Consider the following 26,865-nt stretch of genomic DNA (forward strand, 5'->3'; position numbering starts at 1 on the left):
GCAGGCAGAGTTGTCTGGAGCAGCATGAGGCAGAGCCGCAGACCCGGGCTGCTGCTGCTCCTGGGAGCCGTGGTCCTCACGGAAGGTGAGCTGCCCGAGTCCGATGGCGGAGGGAGGGGTGTAGGAGGGTTGGGGCCCCCCTCGGCCCCAGCAGCCCCTGCAGTTTGGTGTGTGAGGGAGAATGCCTGTGGGGTCTGCCTGTGGTGCTGTAACTGGGGGGGCGGTGTCCAAATGAGTGGGGTTTTCTTGTGTCCTTGGGAACTGTCATGGGGCCTGTATGTGCCCAGTGCCCCATCTGCCTCTACCGGGGGTGCCAAAAAAAACGTGTCCACATGACTAGTAGTCATCTTCTGTTATCGGCACATACTGAGAATTTCCATTTTCATAGCTTTTTTCCTTTCTTCAAATGTGTGTGGACATTTTTGGGGCGCCGTCTGTATTTCCAGGACGACTTTAGGCAACAAGTTGTGGCCCTTTGGCCTCCGTCTGCCCATCCTTCTATCCCATTTCTCCTGACTCAGGTGTGCCCTGGGTGTGTTTGTGTGGGCCTGTCATGGGCCCCAGGCAAGGCAGGGGACCCTTCGGTTTCTGGGAAGGAGGGGAGTCTGAGCTGTCAGAATGGGTGGGGTGCGTCTCGACCTCCTGGAGCCCTCCCTCACTTGGACATGACGCAGGCCTCTAATCCTTCCTCTCAGGCCTCCATGGCTCAGGGCACAATTACACTAATGCTCCCCGGATCCACAGGCCGCCTCCCTAGCTCGGTGGCAGGGGCAGGAGTGGGATTCGGAAGCCCGGGTGAGGGTTGGACTGGTCCCAGGTGGAAGCCCAGGCCCTGCAGCTCAGGCCCAGGAGTGCTGAGCACAGCTGAGGGAGGAGAGTTAATTACTGAGCCCAGGCTCTGAAGAGGTGCCCATAAAAGATGCTTCTTGACCTCATATAAATATTTTCTTTCTGGGAGGGGCTGGTGAGGTAGCCACAGAGTCATGGGCCTGCCCCCGACGTGTCCCCTTCACCGAGGCTGGGCCAGGCAGGGAAGGATCCCCAAGTCTCACCTGTGTCTCTGTCTCCCCAGGTTTCCAGGCAGCTCAGCGCGGTAAGCTCTGGGGATGTGGGGCCTGGGCCTTGTCTGGGTTTGGGTCCGACCCAGGTTGAGGGCAGGACGGGGGCCTGCTATCCGCCTGACCCACTCCTCTCTACAGCCTGTGGGCAGCGTGGCCCTGGCCCCCCCGAGCCTCAGGAGAGCAACACGGAGCCTGGCGAGTGGCCGTGGCAGGCCAGTGTGAGGAGGCAAGGGGTCCACGTCTGCAGTGGCTCGCTGGTGGCAGACGCCTGGGTCCTTACTGCTGCCCACTGCTTTGAAAAGTGCGTTATGGCTGGGGTCAGACGGGGTTTCTGGCTTTGAGGGTGGGTGGTTTGTCCCCAAACCCCACAAGACTAATCCCGGTCCCCAGGATAATGAAGCACCATTTATTGAGACGTGCCACGTGCCAGGTACATGAATCAATCAAGTTAATCTTAACATTTCATGGTAGCAGCCTTACAAATGAAAAACAATTTGGGAGAAGGAAGGACCTTCCTTCAAGCCATGGGCTGATACATTGATTTCCATGGTTGTCACTGTCCCCCTTTGCGCTCCACACCTGGCTTTGTCCCTCTCCTTCCAGGGTGGCAGTGACAGAACTGAACTCTTGGTCAGTTGTGCTGGGTTCTCTGCAGCGTGAGGGGCTGAGCCCAGGGGCTGAGGCCGTGGGGGTGACGTCCCTGCAGTTCCCCAGGGCCTATAACCACTACAGCCAGGGCTCAGACCTGGCCCTGCTGCAGCTCACCCGGCCCGTGGCCCGCACACCCGTCTGCTTGCCCCAACCTGCCCACCGCTTCCCCTTTGGGACCTCCTGCTGGGCCACCGGCTGGGATCAGGACATCAATGAGGGTAAGTGCTGTCCCCGACCGAGGCCCAAAGAGACACTCCACTGGCCCAAGGGCACTGCCTCAGCGGCCAGCTGTCCCTGCTCCGTCTCCCAGGCTTCCCAGAGCCCAGACCCCAACCACCTGTCTCTTGCCAGCTCCCCAGACCCTGCGGAATCTGCGCCTGCGTCTAATCAGCCGCCCCACGTGTAACTGTCTCTACAACCGGCTGCACCAGCGGCTGCTGGCCAGCCCGGCCCGGCCAGGGATGCTGTGTGGGGGTGCCCAGCCTGGGGTGCAGGGGCCCTGTCAGGTCTGAGGGGGAGGAGAGGGCAAGGGAGCAGAAGCGGAGGGGTCCTGGCCTTGGGCCGGGTGCTCCGTCCACAGGGGTGGGTGGGAGGGCTGCACAGGAGGTCTGCCCAGGGCTGGGGCTCAGGAATCTGTCCTTGAACCCTTTGTCTGCTCCAGGGAGATTCTGGCGGTCCCGTGTTGTGCCGAGAGCCCAGTGGACGCTGGGTACAGGTTGGGATCATCAGCTTTACATCAAGCTGTGCCCAGGAAGACACTCCCGTGCTGCTGACCAATATGGCTGCTCACAGCTCCTGGCTGCAGGCCCGAGCTCGGGGGGCAGCCTTTCTGGCCCAGAACCCAGGGACCCTGGAGATCAGCGATGAGGACAGCTGCGTAGGTATGAGCTGTTGAGAGTGGGGTGTGTGGGGCCACTCGGGCCTGCATGCGGACGTGTGGCAGCTGGTGGAAGCCACCGCTCAGATTGGAGAATTGACACAGAACATCTACCAACTGCCACACACCAACGAGGGGGCCTTGAAAGGCCCCCTGCAATGGGAATGGCCCCCCGAGGGCTGAGAGGCATAGACACTTCAGAACTTTATAGGTTTGGAGTTTAGGTAAGAAGAGGGATCTCTGAGGTCTGGCTGAAGGTTTGGGGTAAGCTCTGTTTCTAGGCAGGGACCCAGTGAGATTGGAGAGGGCAGGGCACCCACTCAGAATTCTAGCATTAAGTGACTAATGTGCAAATGGCATGCAAAATAATTCCTGGGAAGGAAGCTGTGTCTTGATGGTGAGAAGCACTAGTGAGGCAGGAATTCTGGGGCCAGTCCAAGCCTGGAGGGGTGCAGACAGGCAGAGTGCAGGAATGGTGATGCAGGCCACGCCCTGAGGCTGGACCGGCACAGTTAAAGCTCAGGCGGTGGCTGTTGAATCCGAGTCGGCTACTCGCCTGTGGTTACCGAGCTGGAAGCTCACTCGGCCTCTCTGGAACTTTGGTTCCAAGGGTAACGAAGTTCAACTTAGAAGGCCGTTGTGAGGATCTGAGCACGAGAACGCTTGCTTAGCGCAGGGCCTGGCCTCGGGGAGCTCTGAGCAGGGAGACAGGTGGTGTGATCCTGTGTTGCAGCCTGTGGGTCCCTGAGGAGAGACGGTCCCCAGGCAGGAGCCCCGTCCCCATGGCCCTGGGACGCCAGGCTGAAGCACCAGGGGAAGCTGGCCTGTGGCGGGGCCCTGGTGTCAGAGGAGGCCGTACTGACCGCTGCCCACTGCTTCATTGGGTGAGCCTTGCCTCCCTCACCTTCGCCCCCAACTGCTGGCACCCCACCCCCCGGTGCTCAGTGCTCTCTCTGTACAGGCGGCAGAGCCCAGAGGAATGGAGCGTAGGGCTGGGGGCCGGGCCAGTGGAGCGGGGCCTCAGGCAGCTCATCCTGCATGGAGCTTACACCCACCCCGAAGGGGGCTACGACGTGGCCCTCCTGCTGCTGGCCCAGCCCGTGACACTGGGCCCCAGCCTGCGGCCCCTCTGCCTGCCCTATGCTGACCACCACTTGCCTGATGGGGGACGTGGCTGGGTCTTGGGGCTGGCCCACCATGTTGCAGGTACGTAGGACAGGGCCACCAGCAGCTGTCCCTCCAGCATGGAGGCTGCTGGGCAGCGGGGTCTGTCACCCCTGCAGGCCCCGGCTCCCCTCAGACAGTGCCTGTCACGCTCCTGGGCCTCAGCGCCTGCAACCGGCTGCTCACAACCCTTGAGAGTGATGGCATCACCCTCCTGCCAGGGATGGTGTGTACCAGCGTGGTGGGTGAGCTGCCCCGCTGTGAGGTGAGCCCCGGAACCCCCAAACCTTACCCCACAGACCCCTGGCGTCCTCTCCCTGCAACTCGTAAGCAGACCTTCTGCCAGGCTTGGCCTCCAGACCCCTCTCCCCCGAAAGTCAGCCTTTCTGCCAACTGGCTCCCAGCCTGAGCCCCTCGCAGCGGCCTCCCCTCAGGCAGTCAGCCAGCGTCCCCTGACCCGACAGGGCCTGTCTGGGGCGCCGCTGGTGCACGAGGTGAGGGGCACCTGGTTCCTGGCTGGCCTGCACAGCTTCGGTGACGCCTGCCACGGCCCCGCACGGCCTGCGGTCTTCACAGCACTGCCCACGTACGAGCCCTGGGTCAGCGGTCTGGACTGGCAGGTCTACTTCACCGAGGAGCCCCAGCCCGAGCCTGAGCCCCAGCCGCAAAGCTGCCTGGCCAACACGAGTACGTGGCCCCGGGGTCTCCGTGACCGTCCTGGCTGGGGTGGAGCAGTGGGCAGGCCCAACGGAGTCACATTCTGGCTCCAGTCACTGTGTGACTTGGGGCGGCCCCTCAAACTCTTTGAACTTGTTTTCTCATCTGTCACGGGGGCTAAGTGGCACCTCCTTACTCCTGCAGGGCGGGGGGCCAGCTGCGAGGATGAGGCCAGCCCCCCACCCCACCTTCCTCTTCCTGACAGGCCAACCAGCTGGCTGTTGACCCTGGGACACTGCAAACATGTCACTGCCTCTGCCCCTCCAACCCACGCCCAGGCGATGCCAGGCACTGGGGAGGCCCACAGCCGGGGGGCTTTGGGACGGGCCTGCCCGGGTCGGCAGCCCCACTCCTCACCCTGCAGGACAGCATCGCCGTGGACGCTGCCTCCTGGGCTCCGCTCTCTGACCCGGCTGCCCAGCTTTCCCTGTACGTTCATCCCCTCGGATACAATCACACCCGGCCACATAGTTTGAAAAAAATTTTTTTGGGTGGGGGGGGGGTGCAATTTTCCTTTTTTAAACTTAAATAAATTGTTACAAAATAGATTTTAGAAAATAAGTTACAAATTGTAGCAAAAGGCCCCCCCTTCCACAGGCAAGGTTCCTACCAGCAGCTCTTTGAATCGGTCTCTTCCTGGTATTGGCATCTGGTTGGTGAGGGGGGCCCGGCAGGTGGCAGAGCCTGGCTGCCGCCAGGTATCTTGCAGGGCTGGTCACAGGGAAGAGCGAGGTGACAGAGGCTGGGGACGGAGGTCCTTCAGGGGCAGGGGCGTGAGGAACAGCTCACTCCCTACTTTGGAAAGATACCACACCTGGGTCCTCTTCACGGGGCAGGAAGAGGTGGGGAGGCCCACAGCTCCCGAGCAGAACACAGCCAGCCAGCCTCCCTGGCAGCCTGCACTCCCGCCCCGTGCGCTGATTTTTGGAGACTTGAAGTTCAGAGGGAGAAGCTGAGGTCTGCAGGCCACTGGGGTGAAGAGTCCAGGAGCGGAGTCGTGGGGGTGGCTGGAGGGGGCAATGACAAGTCCCCTCTGCCTGCTGCTGGGGTCTTTGGGGCTCCTGGGGAGAGAGGGAGGGAGAGAGGGGAAGTCAGTGCCGGGGTGCGGGGTGGGGCACAGTCCACACAGTTTGTCCCCTCCTCCCCAACCCTGCTCATCGCCCCCGAGGCCTGTACCAGAACCCCAGAATCCCAGGACTTCAATTATTTTCCCAGACCGGCTGACTCCTTACTCATTCCCTTCAGGTCCCAAGAAATCCTTCATCCTGAAAGCCACCTCCTCAGCTCTCTCAAGGGAATTTCACCCACCATCAGCTCCTTCCCTGCCAACCCCTGGTCAAAGCCCCATCTCAGCACCCCCACCCTTAGTGGCTGCTAAATGGAACGTGTCCGGGGAGACCTCTGCAGGAGCTGGGGCTCCGGAGGGAACAGGCTGTCCCCCCACCCCCTCACCTGCAGCTGGCCTGGGTGGAGGTGACTCGGGAAGGACATTCCCGATAGAGGAGGGAGATAAGGCTAATGACTATTGTTGCTACAGCTGGGCCTGGCTTCAAAGAAACAATTATGTGTGACTCAGTCCTCCAGTTACAGGGGTGCTGGCGGGAGGGGGTGTGCAGGTGGAAAGGATGGTTTGTTGGATCCTGAAGGGTTGAATAAAGGCAAGAAGAGACGGGAGGCGCTTCTGGTAGGAAAGGACCAAAGGTCTAGTCCAAAGGGGACTGGGGGAGCAGAGACCACATACAGGGACAGAAGGACAAGGAGCTGGGGGCTCGACGGTGACAGATTTCTCCGGCCCAGTCAGCACCGAAGCCCCAAAGTCCAGTCGGGGGGTACCTCCCACACCCCAGTCTTCACTGCCTGGCTCCATGCCTGCTCTAGGAAACAGAACTCGGGTGACCTTTTTCTCTGGAGGGTTTCTGGATGAAGCAGCTAGATGGTACCCCACGACCGCCCCTCCCAAAACACGACCACTCCTCTTTGGCTCTGGCACGGCTGCCCCCCGCGCTCCCCCCACGGCTGGCCACCGTGCTGTCTACTTACCTGGCCCAGGGCTCAGATCTAGGCCACTCAGAAGGCAGCGTCCTCAAAGCAGTTTTTCTCACTCCACACCCAAGCCCCTGGCCACCTCCTGGAATCCATGTGACCCTGTCCTCTTACTCCTTGCTCCCCCACAACCTTGGGGCCAGACTTTGCCCTCCACTGTGTGCCCACCTCCTCTGCCCAAGCCCATTCATACCCCCGGTACCAGAGCTGTCCACAGCCCACTCCTCCTGGTGCTGCTGCAGGTGCTGCAGGAAGCTGACGTGGCGGCGGAAGTGGCGGGGACAGTGGGGGCAGGCGAAGGGCCCCTCCCGGGGGGCATGGACCCGCCTGTGGCCCTCCAGCCGGGCCGCTGTCCGGAAGCCCTTGCCACAGATGCCGCAGCGATGGCGCTTGGGGTCCGTGTGGGTCCTGCCGTGGTTCTTGAGGGAGAGCAGGTTGGGCAGAAGTTTGGGGCAGAGGGAGCAGGGGTAGAGTCCGGTGGCATGGGCCTTCTGGTGGTTCAGGAGGCTGCCGGCATGGCGGTAGGAACGGCCGCACTGCGCACAGCAGAAGGGCCGCTCGTCTTCAGCCAGCGCAGACTCAGCTCCCTGCCCCCCGTCAGCCCTTCCAGCGCTCTCTCCTGGGGCCCCGGAAGGTTCTGAGGGGGCCTTCTGGGCTCGCCCCTGGCCAGGGGGGCCCACCTCATCCTGCCTGGTCCCGGCGTCAGGACCTCGGGCCTCTTCCATCTGGGGTGGCACCTGACAAAGGGCACTGGCATGAGAGTGCAGGTGGCTGGCGAACTCGCGGTGGGACTCGAAGGACTTGCCACAGTCCGAGCAGGCAGAAGCCTGGGCAGCTACATGGTTGTGGCAGCGGCTGTCAGGGGCCACAGGACCCAAGGGCTCCTTGGAGCAGAGCAGGCAATAGTGGCAGTCTGTCTCACGGGAGTCGTGGCTCACGGGCCCTTCCGACTGGCGGCAGGAAAAGGGGGGGCTGTCTGGCTGCAGCTGAGGGCTGCTGTCTCCACCGTCCCAGCTATCCACCTGACTCTGACTAGGCTCACTGAGCTGGCTGTTGCCCAAGTGGCAAGGACTTCTGGGGACACTGTCCCCTGACGCGCCTTCTGTCTTGGTTAACACATGACCTGGAGGAACCCAATCTGCTTCCCGACTCACTGGTCCCCCGACTGCTCGCCACCCACCTGCCTGCCCCATGCCCCAGGACACTGGCTCTGTGGCTTCGGGACCTGCTGTCCCGGTGGGGCTGCGACTCTGCCCCCCTGGCCTCCCGGCGCCACACTCCAGGCGGGGTCCCGACCCGGCACCATTCCATCTGCCCTCTAGGTCCTGGTCAGGGGCCCGGCTCCCCTCGCTGCGGCCTCCCTGAGCTCTTCTGGTCTCCTCATGCTGCCGCAGGTGCTCCGGGCCGCTCTGGCCAGGGAAGCCCCGGCCGCAGCGGGCGCCGGGCACAGCTGCCCGCCGGGACCGCCCTGCTCGCCGCCGCTGGCTGGCCGCGTGCAGCCTCTGGTGGTCCCGCAAGGCAACGCGGTTGGAGCAGGTGCTGGGGCGAGCGGGACAGCCGTCGCGGCCCGTGTCCCGGCTGCACCGGTGGTTCAGGAGGCTGCCCGCATGGCGGTAGGTCCGCCCACACTGCACACAGCGGAAGGGCCGCTCCCCCCGCGTCCCTCTCTGGGCGCCCCCGACCCCACCCGGCTCGGCGTGGACCCGCTGGTGGCTCGCCAGCTGCTTCCGCAGGCGGAAGGCCTTCCCACAGTAGCTGCAGCGGAAACGCCGAGGGTCTGCATGGACGCGGACGCACCGGTGGCTCTTGAGGGACACGAGGCTCGAGAAGCCCTTGGAGCAGGCCCGGCAGCAGAAGTGGGCGGCGTGGCGGCTCTGCCGGTGATTGCTGAGGCTGCCGGCGTGCTTGTAGGAGCGGCCGCACACCTCGCAGCTGAACGGCCGCTCGCAGCCCGGGTCGGCGGCCTCCAACTTCAGCCCCAGGTGCTCCTTCTTCACAGCGGTCTCCGCCCACGCCGCCTCCTCCGGGGACTCCACTTTGAGTGCCTCCCGGGGCTTCCCCACTTCTGCCGGCGCCGCCTCCTCGGAGGAGTCCTGGGGCTCCCTGCCGCCTCCCGCCTCGGGGAAGGGGACAGGGACGGGGCCGGGCCCCACCCGGGGCTCGGAGCCTTTGCACAGCGGGTGGTTGCGCAGGTGGTTGCGGTAGGCGGCCAGGTTGGGGTAGCGGCGGGCGCACACCGCGCAGCCGTAGTCGCCGGTCTGGTGGGTCTTGCGATGGTTCACCAGGCTCCCTCCGTGGCGGTAGGTCTTGCCGCACTGGTTGCAGCGGAAGGGGCGGGGCTGCGCCTCCAGGGCACCTTCCCCACCGTGGGCGCAGAGGCGGCTTGCAGACGGGGCACCGACACCCTCGGCAGACGTTGTGTCCCCACCCTCTGCGGAGACGGACGTCCCGGTGCCCTCAGAGAAGCCATCCGTGACCATCTGCCTGGCATCACTGGTCTCTCCCACGGGGCTGGCAGCTCTGTCCGTGGTGTTCCCGGAACTCTGACTGCGGTGGTGACGCTCCAGGCTCCCCAGGTCATCGTAAGTCTGACCGCAGCAGCCACAGATGTGCCCGTACCCGGCTCCGTCCAGCGCCTCCACCTCCCGCTGCAGCTGGTTCAACAGCTCTGCTTCTGAGAGCTGCAGCGGGGCGCTGGGCGTGGAGGGGGCGGCGGCCGCCCCTTCCTCGTCGCCCTCCTCCTCCTCCCCCTCAGTCATGCCGGAGGAGCCATGAGCCTGGCGCCTGTGGAGCCTGTAGCCTGCCCGCCCGGGGAAGATCATGCCGCAGAGGCAGCAGAGGAAAGGCTGTGCTGGGGCCACCTCCCCGGGCCCGTGGTTCTGGAAGTGGCTGCGCAGGGCGGGCAGGGAGTCAAACTCCTTGGGACAGAGGGAGCACTGGTAGATGCCGGGCGGGTGGCAGGGCCTGTGGCTCAGCAGGCCGGTGGCGTGGGGGAAAGAGTGCCCACAGTCAGAACACGTGTGGGCCACCTCAGCCTGACAGCCAGTGACAGCTCTGGCAGAGTGGGCAGAGCAGCTGGGCTGGCCAGGGGCCAGCTTCTGGTCTTCACCCGCCCCCGGGAGGCCATCACAGAAGCGAGGCCCACCGCTTTCCTCGTCACCTGGGATGTCCAAGCTGTCAAGGAAACAGGCCTCCTTCCTCTCCAGCCCTTCCTTAGGGCCTCTGCTCTCCTTATCACCCTGGAAACAGGCCTCGTCCCTCTCCAGCCCACACCTGTCCCTTGCAGCTTGAGCCTGCAAAGAGTCCCCCTCGCTTTCCAAGCTGCCCTCAGCTCCATGAGGACTTTTCCCTGGCAGGTCCTGGGGACAGTCCAGGCCCTCACTGTCTCCCGCCAGCTCCCAGTTCCCAGGGAGCGTGGCGCCTCCGTCACTGCCGGCACTGTCGGCCTGGCCCCGCAGCTGCCTGCCCCGCCGCCGACTGTGGCGACGCAAATGGTTCTTCATGGCAGCCATGGTGTGGAAGTGCTTGGCGCAGGCAGCACAGCTGAAGTCCCCCGTCTGGTGGGTCTGCCTGTGGTTGATGAGGCTGCCTGAGTGGCGATAGCTCTTTCCACAGTCTCGGCAGGCAAATGCCCGGGGAGGTGACAGCCTGGTCTCTGTCCTGCTGCTTTTCCCTTCTCCGAGGGTTTGGCCATGCCGTTCAAGGTTCTCAAGGTCTTCAAAGAGCACCCTGCCCATGCTACATATCTGTGGTGCTGTCCTATTTGCTGCTGGGGGGCCCTCCGTGGACTCCTCTTCGTGTTTGCACCCATCGCCCTGATCTGTACATGGGGCTGCCTTTGCTCCCCCCTGGTCAGCGGGAACCTCCCCCTTGAGGTGGCTGGGGGGACCTTCGGCCCCTGAGCCAGTGCTGAGGCGTGCAGACTTGCAATGGACTCGCACGTGGTTGCGCAGGGCCATCAGGTTGGGATACTTGCGGGGACAGAGCGAGCACTGGTACTCTCCTGTCTGATGGCTGTGGCGGTGGTTCACGAGGCTCCCGCGGTGGCGATAAGCCCGACCACATTCATTACACTTGTAGGGGCGATGGTCCAGGGTGGGGCTGGGGACCTCTGTCTCTTTATGGGTGGTCTCGGCCGGGGGCAGGGAAGCTGGTAGCACTGATGGCCCATCCTCGCCAGCTCCTTGCCGGGGTCTGTGATGAGCCCGCACATGGTTTTTGAGAGCGGCTGCGTTGAACAGCTGCTTGGAACAGATGGAGCAGGGGTAGACACCTGTCTGGTGGCTCTTGCGATGGTTGATGAGGCTCCCGGCATGGCGGTAAGTACGGCCACAGTCCCCGCAGCGGAAAGGTCGATACTCCTCCAGGCCACTGTCCTCCAGGTCCCCAGAAACGCTGAGCTCCTCAGCGCCATTCAACATCGGGGCACTAGGGAGCTGGTCCTGGCTGCTCTCATCTGTGTGCCCGTTGGTGGTGGGTACCCCTTTCTCTTCCCACAGCCGCTCCTGCCTCTCACCCTCATGGGACTGCTGGTGTTCCAGCAGCTCTCGGGGGAGCCGGAAGGCACGGGGGCAGTGAGGACACTGGTAAGGCCGGTACTGGGCATGGAGTCGCGAGTGGTTCTTCAGAGCCATGAGGTTAGAGAACTCCTTGAAGCAGATGGCACAAGGGTAGATGCCGACAGTGTGGCTCTGGCGGTGGTTGGTGAGGCTCCCGGCATGCTTGTACGTCTTGCCGCATTGACTGCACTTGTACCGCCGTTCCTCCTCAGCAGGAAGGGACTGGGGTGGCTCCTGACCCCCCGTGAAATTCACCATTGACTCAGCTAAATACTGTTCCAAATTGCTAAGGAGGCTGCTGGCCGGAGTAGGGAGCGGTGGGGCTCTGGCAGAGTTGGTGGTGGGCCCCCAGCCCTCTGCACCCTCCTCAGAATGTGGCTGGCTTTCCCAGCCTTCCCTTTGTCTGGTGTGTGGATCTTCCCAAGTGCCCAGAGCTGCCTTAGGGTCAGGCTCAGATGCACAGATAGATGTCTCTTCGGTGTGTTTTTTCTGGTTTCCCCAGCTTTCCCCATGGCCAAGCCTCTGGCCCCAGGAGTCAGTGGATACTGTCTCCCCCTGAAGGTGTTGAGTGGCTTCCTTGGGGCGGGGGGGTCTGCGCCTGCGGCGGCCCTCAGGAGCATGAGTCCTCATGTGGCTCTTGAGGGCCATGGGATTGGTGAAGTCCTTGCCACAGGTGGTACAGGGGAAAAGGCCAGTCTCGTGGGTCCGGCGGTGGTTGACCAGGCTCCCTGGGTGGCGGTAGCCCCGCCCACACTGCTGACAGCGGTAGGGCCGAGGGATGCTGTCAGCCTCCTCACTGTCCTGGTTGGAGGATGGATGGAGTAGTTCTCGGTGCCGTGACAGTTCCGGGAGGCTAGGGAAGTGGCGCTGACAGTCACAGCAGCTGAGTGAGGTGGGCGCGTCCTCCATGGGGCAGTGCGACAGAAACCTGGAGGTTTAGGAGGACCAGGCAGGTGGCAGCGGCATCTTCCTCCGGTGTTGGGGCCAAGGCCTAGGAAGATGGGGCAGTGGTCAGAAGAGAGGCCTGAATCAACTTTGCCCTTTGGCTCTGTAAGCAAGTTCACCAGCGGTCACAGAGAGGTTCCCCAAGCAGCGATGCCCAGGGACCGGCTTTCTATGGACTAATCTGGAAGCACCATCAGGTAAGACCTCCCTGCACACAAGCTCCCTAGGCCTACCTCATCCCCACAGGTATAGAAAAGGAAACTTAAGTCTAGAGAGATGTACCCTATCTCTGATCACAAACCTCTTAAGCTGTTCTTCAGACCAAATCCAGAAAGTCTTCCTGCCCCAACCCTCTCCTCTCTACAACCAACCAACCTATCTTCTGTGTCGTCTTAACAGGAAACCCGAACCTTTTCCAGGACTTTCAGTAAGAGATGTCCAATCCTCCCTTCTTCACCCCTCAGCTAAACAGAGTAGCCTCGAGGCGTTGACAAAGCAGCCTCTTTCTCCAGGTGACCTGAGAGGTGACGTCAGGGGCCCCCTTCAGAGAAGGGGCTGGCTTGTTCCCCCACATCCGCATGTGATTCTTTCAGGGTCACAAGGTCTCCTTTTCAAAAGACTCTCTTGGCCACTTCCTCCACCTACTTCCCCTGAACCCAAACTCTATTCCATCATGGAAAATTCAATCCCATTTCTGGTGTCCTTCACCCCTTTTTTCTTTCCCACACCTCCTCACGATACCGTCACCACCCCTTGTCATTTTTTTCTTCTAATACTGAGGATGACAGCAACGCATGTTAGCTGGGCACCACCGTGTGCCCGGCGCTGTGCGAATCGGAGACTATTCATTGTCACTTAATCCTCAAAACACACCGCAAAGCGGGAGGTCCCCGTTTACACAGGAGCAAACCCACTGATTCAGGCAATCGTCTCTCCCAAGCCCTTGCCCTCCCCACAGCACGCCCCGCGCTATCTCTGCCTCTGCTTCTTCACTCCCCTTGGACCCAAACACAACTCCTCCCTCCGACGAAGCCCCTCGCTAAGCCCCTCACGGAACCTGCTCCCCCAGTTCTCACCACACAAAGCCCCTTCGCTCAAGAGTCCTGTCTCCTGATCGACCACCGAGGTCCTCTCGCCTCATTCATCTCCCGGGCCAACTTCCTCTTGGGACCCCTACCTGGCACGAGTGGCCCCTCCTCGTTCCCGCCGCGGGTGCGTCCGTTGGGGACCGCGAACGGGAGCGCGCCTGCGCACTGGGACCCTCACTCTAACTGCAGCCGCGCGCCCCACGGGGTGGCCGTGGGGAGTTCTCGCGCTCCCACACACGCACCCTCCGCCAGAGCTCCCAGGAGGTGGGAGGGGAGGGAAAGAGGGAAAGGAGAAGGGGAATAAGGAAGGAGGCAGAGCAGAGAGGGCGCAGCTGATCCGAGCCAGGGGTCTAACCCCAGCTCCGCGGATACTTCCTATTGTTACTAGGAAACAGGAAGTGTCCTAGCCGCAAAAGCTTCCCCGCGAAACCTCGGTCTGGAGAACACTTCCGGACCCGCCTCCAAGCAGCCCTGCTACACAGACACACTTCCGGCGCTAAGCAAGTAGTAGCTACAATGCGACTCTGGCCCCGCCCACGTAGGTCACAGCGCGGCGTCGTTTCGCACTAACCTCAGCCACATTTCCGGCCAGAGGGGCTCAAGCCGTTCCGGTGCAAAGTGACCGAGTTCGGAAGAGGACAACAAAAACAGGGTTCTGCAGCCGCAGCCTTAGGACTTTGGCGACACTTTTCGTGGGGCTCCCTGAAAATCTTCTCAAGACAGATGGAGGGAGCTTCACGCACGCACTCCTTGCTGTGAAGGGAAATGTGAAATATAAGAGGATTTAGGAACTGCAGTGCTTGAGCATGGCCTTTCTGTATTCCCACCTTCTAGTTCTTGGTGATCTGGCCCCAAGCTAGCAGTAGCCCTGTGTCACTAGGAAGCCTTTTCGGCGTCCCCTGGCCTGAGTCCCCACAGCGACCCCTTGCAAGGTGTTTCTCCGCCACCTTCGGCCGGGGATGCGCTGGTAAACTTTGCCTTCCTCCCCAGCGGGGGGAGCTCCCTTCCACTTCCGTCCCCCGGCCCCGCCTCCCCCACCCGCTGGGTCCTAGCGCCTGCCCCTCCCTGCTAGTGTCCCGGGCTCCGTCGCTGAGCGGAGCTGCCACTGACGCCAAGGAGCCAGCCCAAGTCGGTTCAGGTAGGAAACGCTGCGGGAAGCCGCGGGGACCCCAGCACGCAATCCGATCGGACCTCAGTTTCCCTGTGGGCGCCGAGGGCGAATGGTGTTGGCCTGGCGCGAGCAGCGCGGGCGGGGCGGGAGTGGTGCGGCCCAGGGAGGGAGCGGGCGGGCTCCGGGCCCAGCGGGTCCTAGAACCCGCCGGCTGTCCCCACCGGAGGGCTGCTGCGGATGCCTGGGCTCGGCCCGCGCGGCTGCCCGCCTTGAGCTGTGCGGGCTCGGGGGTCCTAGAGCCCACCATGTTGCAGGCTTTTGTCTTAGGCGCGGGGCCCGCTTAGGTAGGGCCCCGGCGCCTGCGACCCCCCTCCCCGGTCGAGGTCCTCGTCGCCCCTCCCGCGGTCCTAGAGAACGCCATTTGCAGGCCTTTGTCCAGCGCCGGGCCTCGGTCCATTCATTTGTTCATTCTCTCATTCTTCGTTTCCTCCTTGCCACGTTCTCCGAGGCCACTTTTTCCCAGGGCTTATTACGAGATGAGTCAGCCCAGGGCCCTGCCCTGCTAGGCTGTCTGGCGGGAGCGCCGACAGAGAGAAGGTTGCAGGGAGCGAGAAGCGCAGGTTTTCTGCAGCTCTCAGCCTTTCCTCGGCGCTTCTCGGATGCCATAACGCTCTTCAAACTCCCACGTACCCCAGAGGCCCCAATTTATTGATGGGAAAACCGAGGCTCAGAGCGCCGTGGCGCCCTTACTTCTGCTGCCTGTTAAGTATTCCTGAGGGCACTGGGGAAACAGGCATTTGAAGGATGCAAAAGAGTTTTCCCTTGGGGGAGAAGGCAAACAATGGCTTCCGAGGAAGAGGGCACTCACTGCCTGTGGAGATGCATTTAGGTGGGGAAGTTTGAGAATTGTGGCGGGAGGCTTGGGAGGGGGACATTGCTGCTGGAGCCTAGGCTGGAAAAGTAGGTTGTTTACTGACCAGGGTGGAGGCTTAGGAGATGATTGGCTCTAACCTTTGCGCGGTTCACAGTTCCCCATCCACCCTTCCAAATCTGTCAAGGGCTGTGAAGCCTGTGGGTGACTGCTTGTTTAGATGTAGGGAGACTAAGGTGCAGAGAGGATAAAAAGTGGCTCCCTTTTCACCTCACCCCTGTTCGCAGGGCCCGAGCCTAAACTCTCCGGGAATTAAATCTCTGCATCCCTAGATTTAGAGCCTGTTTGGGTACCAGGACTTCATCCCAGTCCTGAGCCAGTAGTGAAGCGCACACCTCCCTCACTAGAGTGACGAACCCAGTGTGGAAAATGGGGTGCTATTTGGACTTGGGAACTTGGACAGGCAGAGAAATTCAGTTAATAGTTGTTGATGGACGTTCTCACAAATGCCTACTGTAGCTCCAGGCCTGGGTTTGTTTTGGGGGCGCCAGTAACAGTTCTAGGGGTAGGGGATCCAGAATAATAAAGGTTACGGACTCCTCACCAGCCTAGACTGTTGTGCTGGAAACAGAGAATTAACAACCAAGCTGTAAAATGGGTAAGTGCTACCGAAGCAATAATCAGGGGGCAGAGAGTGGGAGTCTGGGGGGCAGACCGCCTGACTCTGACTCTCCTGCCTGTGACTGTGACTAGATATTTCGTTTGTGTGGGCCTCAGTACCCTTGTCGGTAACATGGGGGAAATGATGCCGTTTAATTGAGTCTGTTCAGGCTATCAAAACAAAAACCACAGACTGGGGGGCTTAAACACCAGAAATGTATTTCTCACAGTCCTGGAGGTTGGGAAGTCCAAGATCAAGATGCTGGCCAATTCAGTTCCTGGTGAGAGCTCTCTTCCTGGCTTACACAAGGCCACCTTCTCGCTATGTCCTCACGTGTCCTTTCCTTCTTGCACACACACATTCAGCCCATAACACATTTCTAGGCAGTTATGAGGCTTAGCTTAAGCGGTACACGTAAAATTCTTAGGATGATACCGGCCCGTGGTAAACTTGCAAGGAATGTTGTCCAAATGAGCACCGTAAAGGAAATTCAAGGGGTGGGGGGTATAGAGAGTGATCAGCAGGGGTGCAGATGGCATTAAGAAAGGTGTTCAGGAACGCCCTCTGAGGTGACAGGGAGCTGAGAGTGAAATCAAGGAGACAGCTGCACAGATATCCTTGGGGATAGTGGTTCCGGTGGAGGTAAGTGCTAGTGCAAAGACCTTGAAGTGGGAAGGAATTTAGCTCTCAGAGGAAAAGAAAGGGAGCCTAGGAGCCAGGGAAGAGGGGTGGGAAGTGAAATGGGCAGGAGTTAGGTGGTTCAGGGCCTTGTTGACCATGAAAAAGATATTGGTCTTTGTCGTAGGAGCAGTGGAAAGTGTCATGATTTGGCTGGTAAGCCTTAAGTAAATGAAGACTCGTAGACAAAGAGCCCAGCCAGAGATCTGAAGATGTGGGTTTAAGTCTGGGCTCCTTGACCAGCTGTGTGCCCTTGTGCATGTTGTCCCCCTTATGGGGGCTTAATCTCCACACCTGAAAACAAGGTATAGTAAGAACGCTTCTCGCCTAGAAGCTGTGACGATGTATGGGCGTGTCTTTCGTTCTTAAATGCTGAGTGTTGGTTGGAGTGACACAGAGCATGTCCACGGTACAGATTTTGAGTTGTGCCCCTCACTCCCCAGATTGTTATTTTCATATAGGGGGTGCCCAGACCTGATGTGGAGAATTGGGTGGACACGTCCTCAGTCAGGTGTGAAGCGAGGAGCTAATGGTGGGATTTGAGGCAGGGGCCTAGCCTGCCTGGCCCTCTGTTCTGTGGATTGTGTGTGTCGGGGTGGGGGACTGAGGCAGGCTCCAGGCCGAGGGTGCTGACTCTAAAGATGCAGCCCCTGCCACTCACCCCAGGGGCTTCCCTGTCCTCCCGGGGTCATAACTTAGAAGCCACCCATCCCTGGGGCGTACAGATAAGGAAACAGTCTTAGAATAGAGGAGGGATCTCAGGCTTCCTACCTCCCAGCCTCGGCTCTGGGCACACCAGGCTCCCCACTCCCCTTCTCTGTGGCAAAGCCTCAACCCCCCCCCCCAGGCCACCCCCAGCAGCAAAGCTGCCCAGCTCCTTAAGTGGATCTGCCGTAATCCTCTTCCCTTCATCCTCCAGGGAGGATGAGCCGGTGTTAGGACTAATGCAGCTGTTAATCCTATTTCCTTCCAGCCATGATCCCCAGGAACAGCTGTGTGGAGGGTGTCTGGGCTCTGAACCGGGAAAGAAGGGGCCTCCGCTAAAATGGGTGTCCCGGGAGCCAGGCTAGATCAGACACATTGATTATGACTCAGAGGCTTCTAACTGCTAGCAAGCTGCCTTGAGAGTAACTGAACTTTCCATGGTCAGAACTAGAACTATGGGAACAGGAGCCCAACAGCGATTCCAGAGCAGAAGGCAGACCGGGATTCCTGTCTGGGGTGGAGTCCCTCACTTGTGCAGGGCCAGAATTCTGCATGGACAGTTGCTGTGTCTGAAAGCTAACCAACCAGAGGGGAAAATAAAACACATGTGCTGGGGAACTATCACTTCCAGACAGGCGGTGCCAATCACCACCTTAGCCCACTGGTTCTGCTATCTTCCGGACCCACCTCTGTCTTCACTGGGCACTTGGAGACCTTCAGACCAGACCCACAGCTGGGTAGCCTATGTCTGCAGCCCTGCATTCTGGCACAGGCTGACTTGAAGAAAGAAGATATGAGATGGATAGAACCAGTGCCACCAGGTGTGGAAAAGCTCAGAGGCTGGGGAAGGAAGTGAGGTGGCGTTTTGATGACCCCAGACTCCTCCCTTAGCCCCTCTGAAGTCACTGGCTCCGACTCCCTTCATCAGTGAACAGATTAGAGAGGAAAGTTGAGCAGAACATCAGAGCCAGGAAGTGTTAAGGAGAAAGGATGTGGCGGTCCCAAGTGGGACACGCAAATGAAACAGGGTTCCTTGGCAGGCCTCAAGAGGGCATTGGGGAGGGGAGAGGCCTTGGAGAATAGCAGGGGGTGTGGTTTGGAGAATAGCAGAGGGATGTGCTTCTAACTCTGCTTCTCTCGCAGAGAAGCTTTGCCCATCAAGGCCATGGAGGTGGACGCTGTGGAGGCCCGGTCCCAAGGCCCCGGCTATAAGCGCTCCGGCCGGCGTTACAAGTGCCTGTCCTGTACCAAGACGTTTCCAAATGCGCCCAGGGCAGCGCGCCACGCTGCCACTCACGGGCCTGTAGACTGCACAGAGGAGGCGGCAGAGGTGAAGCTGAAGCCAGAGGCAGAACCCAATGCAGAAGATGCCGGCGGGGACAAGGTGTCAGGTGCAGCAGCTAAGCCTCGGCCCTATGCGTGCCCGCTGTGCCCCAAAGCCTACAAAACGGCCCCCGAGCTGCGTAGTCACGGTCGCAGCCACACGGGTGAGAAGCCCTTCCCTTGCCCCGAGTGCGGCCGCCGCTTCATGCAGCCGGTGTGCCTGCGTGTGCACCTGGCCTCGCACGCTGGCGAGCTGCCGTTCCGCTGCACGCACTGCCCCAAGGCCTATGGCGCGCTCTCCAAGCTAAAGATCCACCAACGCGGCCACACCGGCGAGCGGCCCTACGCCTGCGCCGACTGCGGCAAGAGCTTTGCCGACCCGTCAGTGTTCCGCAAGCACCGGCGCACACACGCCGGCCTGCGTCCGTATGGCTGCGAGCGCTGTGGCAAGGCCTATGCAGAGCTCAAGGACCTGCGCAACCACGAGCGGTGAGGGCTCCGTAAGGGGCTGGGAAGAGCAGGCCAGCGGGGTAGAGGCGGGACGGCAGCAGCTCCCCTGTGGGGACCAGTGGGGCCCCTGGTTGGGTCTTAAGGAACGGGATGAGCCAATGGGAAGATGCGTGGGGTGGAACCAGGATTGGTGAGCACGTGGGAGAAGCTGGTGGCCCTGATTGGTTGGTGCGTGGGGCCGCCTGCTGTGGGATGGGGCCTTGGAGGATGGGAGTGCAGTCTGATTGGCCTGAGTTCCTAGGCAGCATGAAAAGGGGCGGGGCTTCAAGTTGGGCTACCTAGAGGGTCTCTGGGGGAGACCAGAAGGCCTGAGTGGGGCCTGCTCTGTCTAGGTCTTTGGGGTGCTGAGAAGGGTCTCTGAGGTGCAGCCCTGTGGCTCTTAGAGGATTGGGCCAATGCTCCCAGGATGTTAGGGGGCCCGAACTGAGCGTACAGAGGGCAGCAGGGGTTGGGTGATGGGCCTGCCACCCTCATGCCGGGTTCCCCACACTCCCGCAGGTCCCACACCGGTGAGCGGCCCTTTCTCTGCTCAGAGTGCGGGAAGAGCTTCTCCCGCTCATCCTCGCTCACCTGCCACCAGCGCATCCATGCAGCGCAGAAGCCCTATCGCTGCCCGGCCTGTGGCAAGGGCTTCACGCAGCTCAGCTCCTACCAGAGCCACGAGCGCACTCACTCCGGCGAGAAGCCCTTCCTGTGCCCGCGCTGCGGCCGCATGTTCTCGGACCCCTCAAGTTTCCGGCGCCACCAGCGAGCGCACGAGGGCGTAAAGCCTTACCGTTGCGAGAAGTGTGGCAAGGACTTCCGGCAGCCTGCGGACTTGGCGATGCATCGGCGGGTGCACACCGGCGACCGGCCGTTTAAATGCCTGCAGTGTGACAAGACGTTCGTGGCCTCCTGGGACCTCAAGCGGCACGCGTTGGTGCACTCAGGCCAGCGGCCCTTCCGCTGTGAGGAGTGCGGGCGAGCGTTTGCCGAGAGGGCCAGTCTCACGAAGCACAGCCGGGTGCACTCCGGGGAGCGCCCCTTCCATTGCAACGCCTGTGGCAAGTCCTTTGTGGTGTCGTCCAGCCTGAGGAAGCACGAGCGGACCCATCGAAGTAGCGAGGCCGCAGGGGCCCCCCCACAACAGGAGCTGGTCGTGGGGCTGGCACTGCCCGTCAGTGTGGCTGGCGAGGGCTCGGAGGCCCCAGCAGCAGGGGCGGGGTTAGGGGACCCTCCACCAGGGCTGCTGGGGCTGCCCCCAGAATCAGGCGGGGTGATGGCCACCCAGTGGCAAGTGGTGGGCATGACGGTGGAGCATGTAGAGTGCCAAGATGCTGGCGTTGGGGAGGCTCCTGGTCCCTTGGGGGGCGCAGGCGAGGTGGGGGCTGAGGAGGTAGACGAGAAGCCCCCGCAGTTCGTGTGCCGGGAGTGCAAGGAGCTGTTCTGCACGCCGACGTTGCTGCGACGGCACGAGCGCTCACACCCAGAGCTGCGGCCCTTTCCCTGCACCCAGTGCGGCAAGAGTTTCTCAGACCGGGCTGGGCTGCGCAAGCACAGCCGCACACACAGCGCTGAGCGCCCCTACACCTGCCCCCACTGCCCCAAGGCCTTTCTGAGTGCCAGCGACCTGCGCAAGCACGAACGCACCCACCCTGTGCCCATTGGGACCCCCACGCCCCTCGAGCCCCTCGTGGCTTTGCTAGGAATGCCTGAAGAGGGGCCAGCCTGAGGCCCATGCCACTTCCTGGGCACTCCTGGGAGCCCAGCCCCCACAGGGTGCCTCCCGAATCTCCCTTTGCCCAGCTTACTCTTTAGACCAGATCCCTGCTCTCCCGGCAGCCAGCTCACCTTCCCAACAAAGATCTGGGGACAGTGGAGGCTGGCCCCCTGCTGGTGAGAGTCATGGCTCTCTCTGAGTGACACTATTAAAACATTCACTTTGACACTGGGTTGTCTTCTGTGTTCCAGTTGGGAGTAAGGGAGGTTGGACATCAGATGAGGTTCAGTGGAGAACCTGGATTGATAGATTAGAGACTAGAATGTCTTGGAGTGCTTTGTTTCTCAAAGTATGTTTCAGAATGTCTTGTGACAAAGGGTTCCATGGTCAAGTAAATACAGGAAATTCCCTGTGCCTTAGGGATTCTTGGTGATTAAAAGTGCAGTAAAGTCAGTGATAAGTCCTGCAACGAACAAATCTATTTAGCTCTGTTTATCCTGTGTATATATATATATATATATATATATATATATATATATATTTTTTTTTTTTTTTTTTAAAGATTTTAGTGGGGGAAGGGGAACAGGACTTTATTGGGGAACAGTGTGTACTTCCAGACCTTTTTTCCAAGTCAAGTTGTTGTCCTTTCAATCTTAGTTGTGGAGGGTGCCGTTCAGCTTCAAGTGGTTCTTTCAGTCTTTGTTGTTGTGGAGGGCGCAGCTCAGCTCCAGGTCCAGTTGCTGTTGTTAGTTGCAGGGGGCACAGCCCACCATCCTTTGCAGGAGTTGAACCGGCAACCTTGTGGTTGAAAGCCTGCGCCCCAACCAAATGAGCCATCCAGGAGCTCAGCGGCAGCTCAGCTCAAGGTGCCGTGTTCAATCTTAGTTGCAGGGGGCAGACCCCACCATCCCTTATGGGATTCGAGGAGTAGAACCGGCAAGCTTGTGGTTGAGAGCCCACTGGCCCATGTGGGAATTGAACTGGCAGCCTTCGGCATTAGGAGCATGGAGCTCCAACCTCCTGAGCCACCGGCGGCCCCTCACTCTTCTGCTCCAACTTCCTTTACCTCCCTGGATCTCTACCAGGGATCTCTACCAGGGCTGCATCTTGGGAATGCGAAACCATAGGCCCTGCTGCTGGGGCAAGAGCTGGTATCACCCCTGTCTGTGCTGGGGACTATAATCGTCATCCCCTCCCCCGCCAAATGACTGGGTAGATTGGAGTCCTTCGCAGGAATGCTCCAGGACCAGGGGTGATGCACAGGCAGGGCAAGACAGCAGGCTTTGGAGGTGGGACAGTCATTCTGGATTCAACTGAGGAATCTTGGAGACTTTCTCAATGACGTACACACAGCCCACTCTCAACAGAAACCCCTGCCCTGGAGCCCGCCTTCCATTCAGTACCTCCCCCAGCTCTGACCTCATCTCTAATGTAGTGCTTCCACTCAGCATGTGCCAGCTGTGCTGGCCTTCTGTTTTGTTTGTTTGTTTCCTCCTACTCTTGGGCCTTTGCACTTGCTCTTCTCTGGAGATGGGACCCATTACCCTAGATTTGCCCGTGATGGTCTTTGTCTGCATTCGTCTCAGCTCAAATCTTACTGTATTAGGTCCCTATTGCAGCATCGTAATGACCACAAACTTAGCATCTTACAAACGGCACCCATTTATTATCTCGTAGTTCTGTACTTCAGAAGTCCGGGCTGACTCAGTTTCTCTACTTAGGGTCTCACAAGGCTGAGGTCAAGGTTTTGGCCAGCCTGGGATCTCATTTGGAGCCTCTGGTGTAGAATCCACTTCCAGACTCATCCAGGTTATTACTAAATCCAGTTCCATTTGGCTGTAGGACTGAGGTCCCCCATTTCTTTGCAAGCTGTCAGCCCAAGGTGGTTCTCAGCTTCTAGAGGCTGTCTACATTACTTGGTGGGGAGCCCCTCCATCTTCGAAGCTGGCAATAGCACATCAAGTCCTCCAGCTCCAAATTTCTCTCACTTCTCATTCTGTCTCCTGCTTCTGTTATTAGCTGGAGAAACTTCTCTGCTTTTAAGAGCTCCTGTGATTACATTGGGCCCAGCTGAATAATTCAGGATACTCTCCCTATTTTAAGGTCAGCTGATTAGTAACCTTAATTACATCTGCAAAGTTACCATCTAAGGTAACATATCCATAGAGATTCGGGTATGGACTCTGGGGGCCGTTACTATCCTTATCAGAGTTTATCTTCTAGCCCTCAAAAATTCACATCTGTCCCATACTCAAAAGTACATTCACTTCTTCGCAAGGTCCCTAAAAGTTGCATCCCATTACAGTAACAAGTCAGAGTCCAAAAAAAAAACAAACAAAACAGCTAAATCTCATCAAACCAAAGCCCCTCCTCTCCTTGCCTAAATTAGATTCAGATGTGGCTCTGGGCATCATCCTGGAGCACAAGTCTTCCATTTGTGGACCTGGGACAGGCATAGAATTATATAGACATTATGGTTTAAAACGGGGAGAAATGTAAAGTAAAAAGTAGTCACTGATCCAAAGCAATTTCAAAACCCAGTGGGGAGAATTCCCCTGGGTTTCCAGGCCTAGAAATAACCTTCCATGGCTGTGTTCTGCCCTCTGAGCTCCCAGTTCTGCCATCTGGATTAGTCACCTTCCCCTAAGACACCATTCCTGACTGTCTCCAGGGTCCGCTGGGTGGATCAGGTTAACGCCAAGGTCACCAGTTGGAATCCCACATGGGCCAGTGAGCTGCGCCCTCTACAGCTAAGATTGTGAACAACAGCTCCCCCTGGAGCTGGGTTGCGGTGAGCAGCTGGAGTTCGGCGTGGGGCTGTGAGTGGCCTGAGTGGACGACTGGCGACCCAGGGAGAGCAAGGCTCATAATACCAGCATGGGCCAGGGAGCTGTGTCCTACACAACTAGACTGAGAAACAACGGCTTGAACCGGAGTGGGAGGGGAGGCGGAAGAAGGGGAAATGAAAAAAAAAAAAGACAACCACCTCGAATCCCTTGTCATTTTTTTGTCATATCACACTGTTTAATTTTTAAATAATGCGTATCGTGGGTTTGGACTACCTTAGCTATTTTTTTTACTTATCCTCCCCATTAAAATATAAACTCCATGGAAGCAGAGACCTTGTCTATATTTTCACCTTTATTTCTTTAGCATCTGCCATCATGCCTGGTACGAGAAAGTCTTGCTCAGTCAACATTTTGTGAATAAATAAATGAAGGAAGGCAGTAAATGTGGAATGGGGTGGTGTGGTAGGCTGAACACGGGCCCCCTAAATAAGTCCACATCCTAACCCCTAGAACCTGAGAAGGTCCCCTTATATGGAAAAAGGGGATTTTGCAGATATGGTTAAGGTAAGGCTCCTGAGATGGGAGATTACCCTGGAGTATTCGGGTGGGAAGGAGTCCTTCTAAGAGGGAGACCAGAAAGTCAGAGGAGAGGGTGACGTGATGAGAGAAGCAAGACTCGAATGCTGTGCTTTGAAATGGAGGATAGAGCCGGTAGCCGGCATCCATGAGAAGCTGAAAAATGCAAGCGAGGGGCGGCCGGACGGCTCAGTTGGTTAGAGCGGGAGCTCTGAACAACAAGGTTGCCAGTTCAATTCCCGCATGGGATGGTGGGCTGCGCCCCCTGCAACTAAAGATTGAAAATGGCGACTGGACTTGGGGCTGGACTGTGCCCTCCACAACTAGATTGAAGGACAATGACTTGGAGATGATGGGCTCTGGGAAAACACAGTTCCCCAACATTCCCCAATAAAAATTAAAAATTAAAAAACAAGAAAAATGCAAGCCAGTGGTTCCTCCGGAAAGAACCTGCCAACTCCTTGACTTGAGCCCAGTGAAACTAATTTTGGATTTCTGACTTCCAGAACTGTAAAATAATAAATGGGTGTTGTTTAAAGCCACGAAGTTTATGGTCATTTGTGACAGCAGTAATAGGAAACGAATACAGTTGGGATGGGTTAATACTCAGAGTGTGAGTATTATTGGGGGACTGCTGGCAGCCCCCCAATATTTGTTTTTCCAGAATGGGACTGCTTCTTGGGGATAGTTCCCTACTTCCCCTAGAAATTTTATATGGGCAAAAATCTGCCCAGAGCAAAGATTCTGTTCCTCAGCCTCCCTTTCACCTCGATGTGGCCATGTGACTACATTCTGGCCAATAGGATTAGAATTATTCACGTTGCTGAGGACTTTATGCAAAGACCCACCATACTAACTTGGACTTTTTTCTAAAGCAAAAGAAACTACTGTCTTGTTTAAGCTATGGTCAGTTTGGGTCTCTGTTTCATGCAGCTATACCCATACTGAAACTGGCACAGAATTTCCATTATGTTGGGGCATCTTGGAAGGGTGGATATCCATGCAGTTAAGGAGAGATTGAGCTTTACTTTTACACTTTTCTTCCCTTTGGGCAATTCCTTTGTAACAGTGCCATTGTGGTCTTAGGGTGTATGTGAAACGGACTTACGAGGCACCAAGTTGATGCTAGAAGGTTGGGGCCCCATCCCTCCAGATGTTTCTCTAGTTCCCATGAGCAGCTGCCAAGAATCAAGAAGGCTCACTGGACCTGAGGGGAAATATCGCTGAACAGGGGACAAAGGTTGTGATTCTAAAATCCTGCTGGGCAGATGCTGAGAAGGCCCCCACCTTCCCCTGGGAGTGGGCCTGTGTCCTGGGACTAGCTCCCCAGGTCATTCTCCTCTTCATCCTTGACTCTACCCTTAGAGTGGCCCATCCTTTACCACTGTTTTTCTCCTTGAACACATTTGAGAAAATACTAGAGGTTATGCCTTTCTGAGGTAGAGCTCTCTTCATGCCCATAGAAATTTGGGAGCCCTCAAGGTCATATTCTTTTTTTTTTTTTTAGCTTCAGATCAGATTAAGTCTTCAACACTCACAATCTTTCAAGAATCCAAGCTAATGGCTTTTTTTCTTTGCGGGGGGAGGGGGCTGCTTACCTATTTGGTTCTAGTCAGCTCCATGGGCCAACAGCCAAACCCGCAATTGTTTTCAGACATGTCTCCCTTTAGACTTAATTGTGGGCAAACAGAGCCTACACTCTCCTCTGGGGGAGTCACGCCCTTTGTCTCATTTCTCTGAATCATCTTGACGAACTGAAAGGATTTACTGGGAACCAGGCGGACAGATTCAGAGGTTTTCACAGAAGGCGGGAGAGCCGGGCACTCCATATGGTCCTTGCCACAAAGATGAGTTTTAGTTCAACTCTATGGCTTATGGACCTTGTCAGGTGTATCTGTGGGGACAGAGTGCCAGAGAGCAGTTTCCAGGCTCTTGGCCTCACGTGGAAATGTGCTGGCTCGGGTAGTAGATGGCCATCAGCTGTGACTAGTTGGCCATCAGCTGTTACCGGTTAGCCATTGGCCACTGATGTAACTGCCGTGGCTGAGCTAGCAAGCGCGGATTGCAGATGGCAGAGAGGTGTAGATTGCAGTTAGCAAGTGAGGTTGGTTGTCAGAGAGAAGTGGACTGCAGGTTGCAGATCGTGTGGCTCCTGCTTCCTGTGTCTCCAACCCAGCCGCCAGCGAGAATATAGTGGTATGACTCCCCTGTCTGTGGCTCCGTGGGTGTTCCTTTTTGGCCTTACCATGTCCATGTGGGGAGTGGGACCAGAGTCCCCACACGACATCCCGCATGACAGTGTCTCTCCCTGGTTAGGATGTGGACCACTTGCCTGGAGTTTCTATGTTCTCTTCCATTTCTGCTTAAAAACTGGCCAATTACTTTCTGAGGCAACTCTTTCTTACAGTAATTTGTTGACTGCTCCCAATAGCAACCAAGGCATACTACTAATCGTCTCTTCCCGACACTTTTTGCCGAAAGCCCCAAGCTCATTGGACAGAATTTGTATTCTTAGATATTTGCAACTTACAGTTTAACCAAACGCGTCTCCACTACATAACACGCATCACCATCTTTCCAACTTTCCGTGGTAGTTTCTTCACCAGCCACTGTCCAGCTCCAAGGTCAAAGTCATATAATTCAGGTTTATATTTTATTATAGCAGCACCCACCTCTGGGTGCTAGTTCTGTAAGAGTTGGTTTAGACTCATGATGATGTGGTAACAACCAACCTCCAAGAAGCAGTGGCTCACAGCAGGAGAAGTTTATTTCTCACATTACACATTGTTTTAGAGGTGGGCTATGACTCAGCCTCGTGTCATTTTAATGCTGGGTTC

At 58.2% G+C, this 26,865-nt stretch overlaps 3 protein-coding genes across 7 annotated transcripts; 2 read left to right on the plus strand and 1 right to left on the minus strand.

The window, feature by feature from the left end:
- Positions 1-4,796, plus strand: PRSS53 (serine protease 53). The gene is made up of 11 exons (XM_033101198.1): positions 1-85; positions 1,073-1,093; positions 1,200-1,362; positions 1,665-1,930; positions 2,064-2,218; positions 2,374-2,593; positions 3,323-3,473; positions 3,551-3,795; positions 3,873-4,018; positions 4,218-4,440; positions 4,676-4,796. The coding sequence occupies exons 1-11, from the start codon at positions 25-27 to the stop codon at positions 4,693-4,695; spliced, it is 1,671 nt and encodes a 556-aa protein (XP_032957089.1). The 5' UTR covers positions 1-24; the 3' UTR covers positions 4,696-4,796.
- Positions 4,797-4,969: 173 nt separating this feature from the next.
- ZNF646 (zinc finger protein 646) lies at positions 4,970-13,813 on the minus strand. 3 transcript variants are annotated; one of them, XM_033101193.1, is made up of 3 exons: positions 13,195-13,484; positions 6,716-12,063; positions 4,970-5,531 (listed from the first exon to the last, which is right to left on the minus strand). In XM_033101193.1, exons 2-3 carry the CDS (start codon positions 11,979-11,981, stop codon positions 5,410-5,412), a joined length of 5,388 nt encoding a protein of 1,795 aa, XP_032957084.1. In that variant the 5' UTR covers positions 11,982-12,063; positions 13,195-13,484; the 3' UTR covers positions 4,970-5,409. The 3 variants fall into 3 exon arrangements, with proteins under 3 accessions (XP_032957084.1, XP_032957083.1, XP_032957082.1); XM_033101192.1 differs by lacking the exon at positions 13,195-13,484 and adding an exon at positions 13,677-13,813 and having other exon boundaries at positions 4,971-5,531; positions 6,707-12,063; XM_033101191.1 differs by having other exon boundaries at positions 4,971-5,531; positions 6,707-12,063.
- A 39-nt stretch (positions 13,814-13,852) lies between these two features.
- ZNF668 (zinc finger protein 668) lies at positions 13,853-20,889 on the plus strand. 3 transcript variants are annotated; one of them, XM_033101196.1, is made up of 3 exons: positions 13,853-14,243; positions 18,275-18,943; positions 19,463-20,889. In XM_033101196.1, the coding sequence occupies exons 2-3, from the start codon at positions 18,297-18,299 to the stop codon at positions 20,673-20,675; spliced, it is 1,860 nt and encodes a 619-aa protein (XP_032957087.1). In that variant the 5' UTR covers positions 13,853-14,243; positions 18,275-18,296; the 3' UTR covers positions 20,676-20,889. The 3 variants fall into 3 exon arrangements, with proteins under 3 accessions (XP_032957087.1, XP_032957088.1, XP_032957085.1); XM_033101197.1 differs by lacking the exon at positions 13,853-14,243 and adding an exon at positions 14,719-15,745; XM_033101194.1 differs by lacking the exon at positions 13,853-14,243 and adding an exon at positions 15,764-17,952.
- The last annotated feature ends 5,976 nt before the right edge of the window (positions 20,890-26,865 follow it).

The sequence above is a fragment of the Rhinolophus ferrumequinum genome (genome assembly GCF_004115265.2).
Source record: "Rhinolophus ferrumequinum isolate MPI-CBG mRhiFer1 chromosome 15 unlocalized genomic scaffold, mRhiFer1_v1.p scaffold_54_arrow_ctg1_1, whole genome shotgun sequence".
Lineage (NCBI taxonomy): Eukaryota > Metazoa > Chordata > Mammalia > Chiroptera > Rhinolophidae > Rhinolophus > Rhinolophus ferrumequinum.

Excerpts from the sequence above, each read along its gene's own strand:
- PRSS53 (XM_033101198.1), top strand. The coding sequence starts at position 25 with ATGAGGCAGAGCCGCAGACCCGGGCTGCTGCTGCTCCTGGGAGCCGTG. Across the intron at positions 1,363-1,664 it reads GCTGCCCACTGCTTTGAAAA|GGTGGCAGTGACAGAACTGA; the intron begins GTGCGTTATGGC and ends CTCTCCTTCCAG. Across the intron at positions 4,019-4,217 it reads GTGAGCTGCCCCGCTGTGAG|GGCCTGTCTGGGGCGCCGCT; the intron begins GTGAGCCCCGGA and ends CTGACCCGACAG.
- ZNF646 (XM_033101192.1), bottom strand. The coding sequence starts at position 11,981 with ATGGAGGACGCGCCCACCTCACTCAGCTGCTGTGACTGTCAGCGCCAC. Across the intron at positions 5,532-6,706 it reads GGACAGCTCTGGTACCGGGG|GAGCCCCAAAGACCCCAGCA; the intron begins GTATGAATGGGC and ends CTCTCTCCCCAG.
- ZNF668 (XM_033101194.1), top strand. The coding sequence starts at position 17,930 with ATGGATAGAACCAGTGCCACCAG. Across the intron at positions 17,953-18,274 it reads GATAGAACCAGTGCCACCAG|AGAAGCTTTGCCCATCAAGG; the intron begins GTGTGGAAAAGC and ends CTTCTCTCGCAG. Across the intron at positions 18,944-19,462 it reads GACCTGCGCAACCACGAGCG|GTCCCACACCGGTGAGCGGC; the intron begins GTGAGGGCTCCG and ends ACACTCCCGCAG.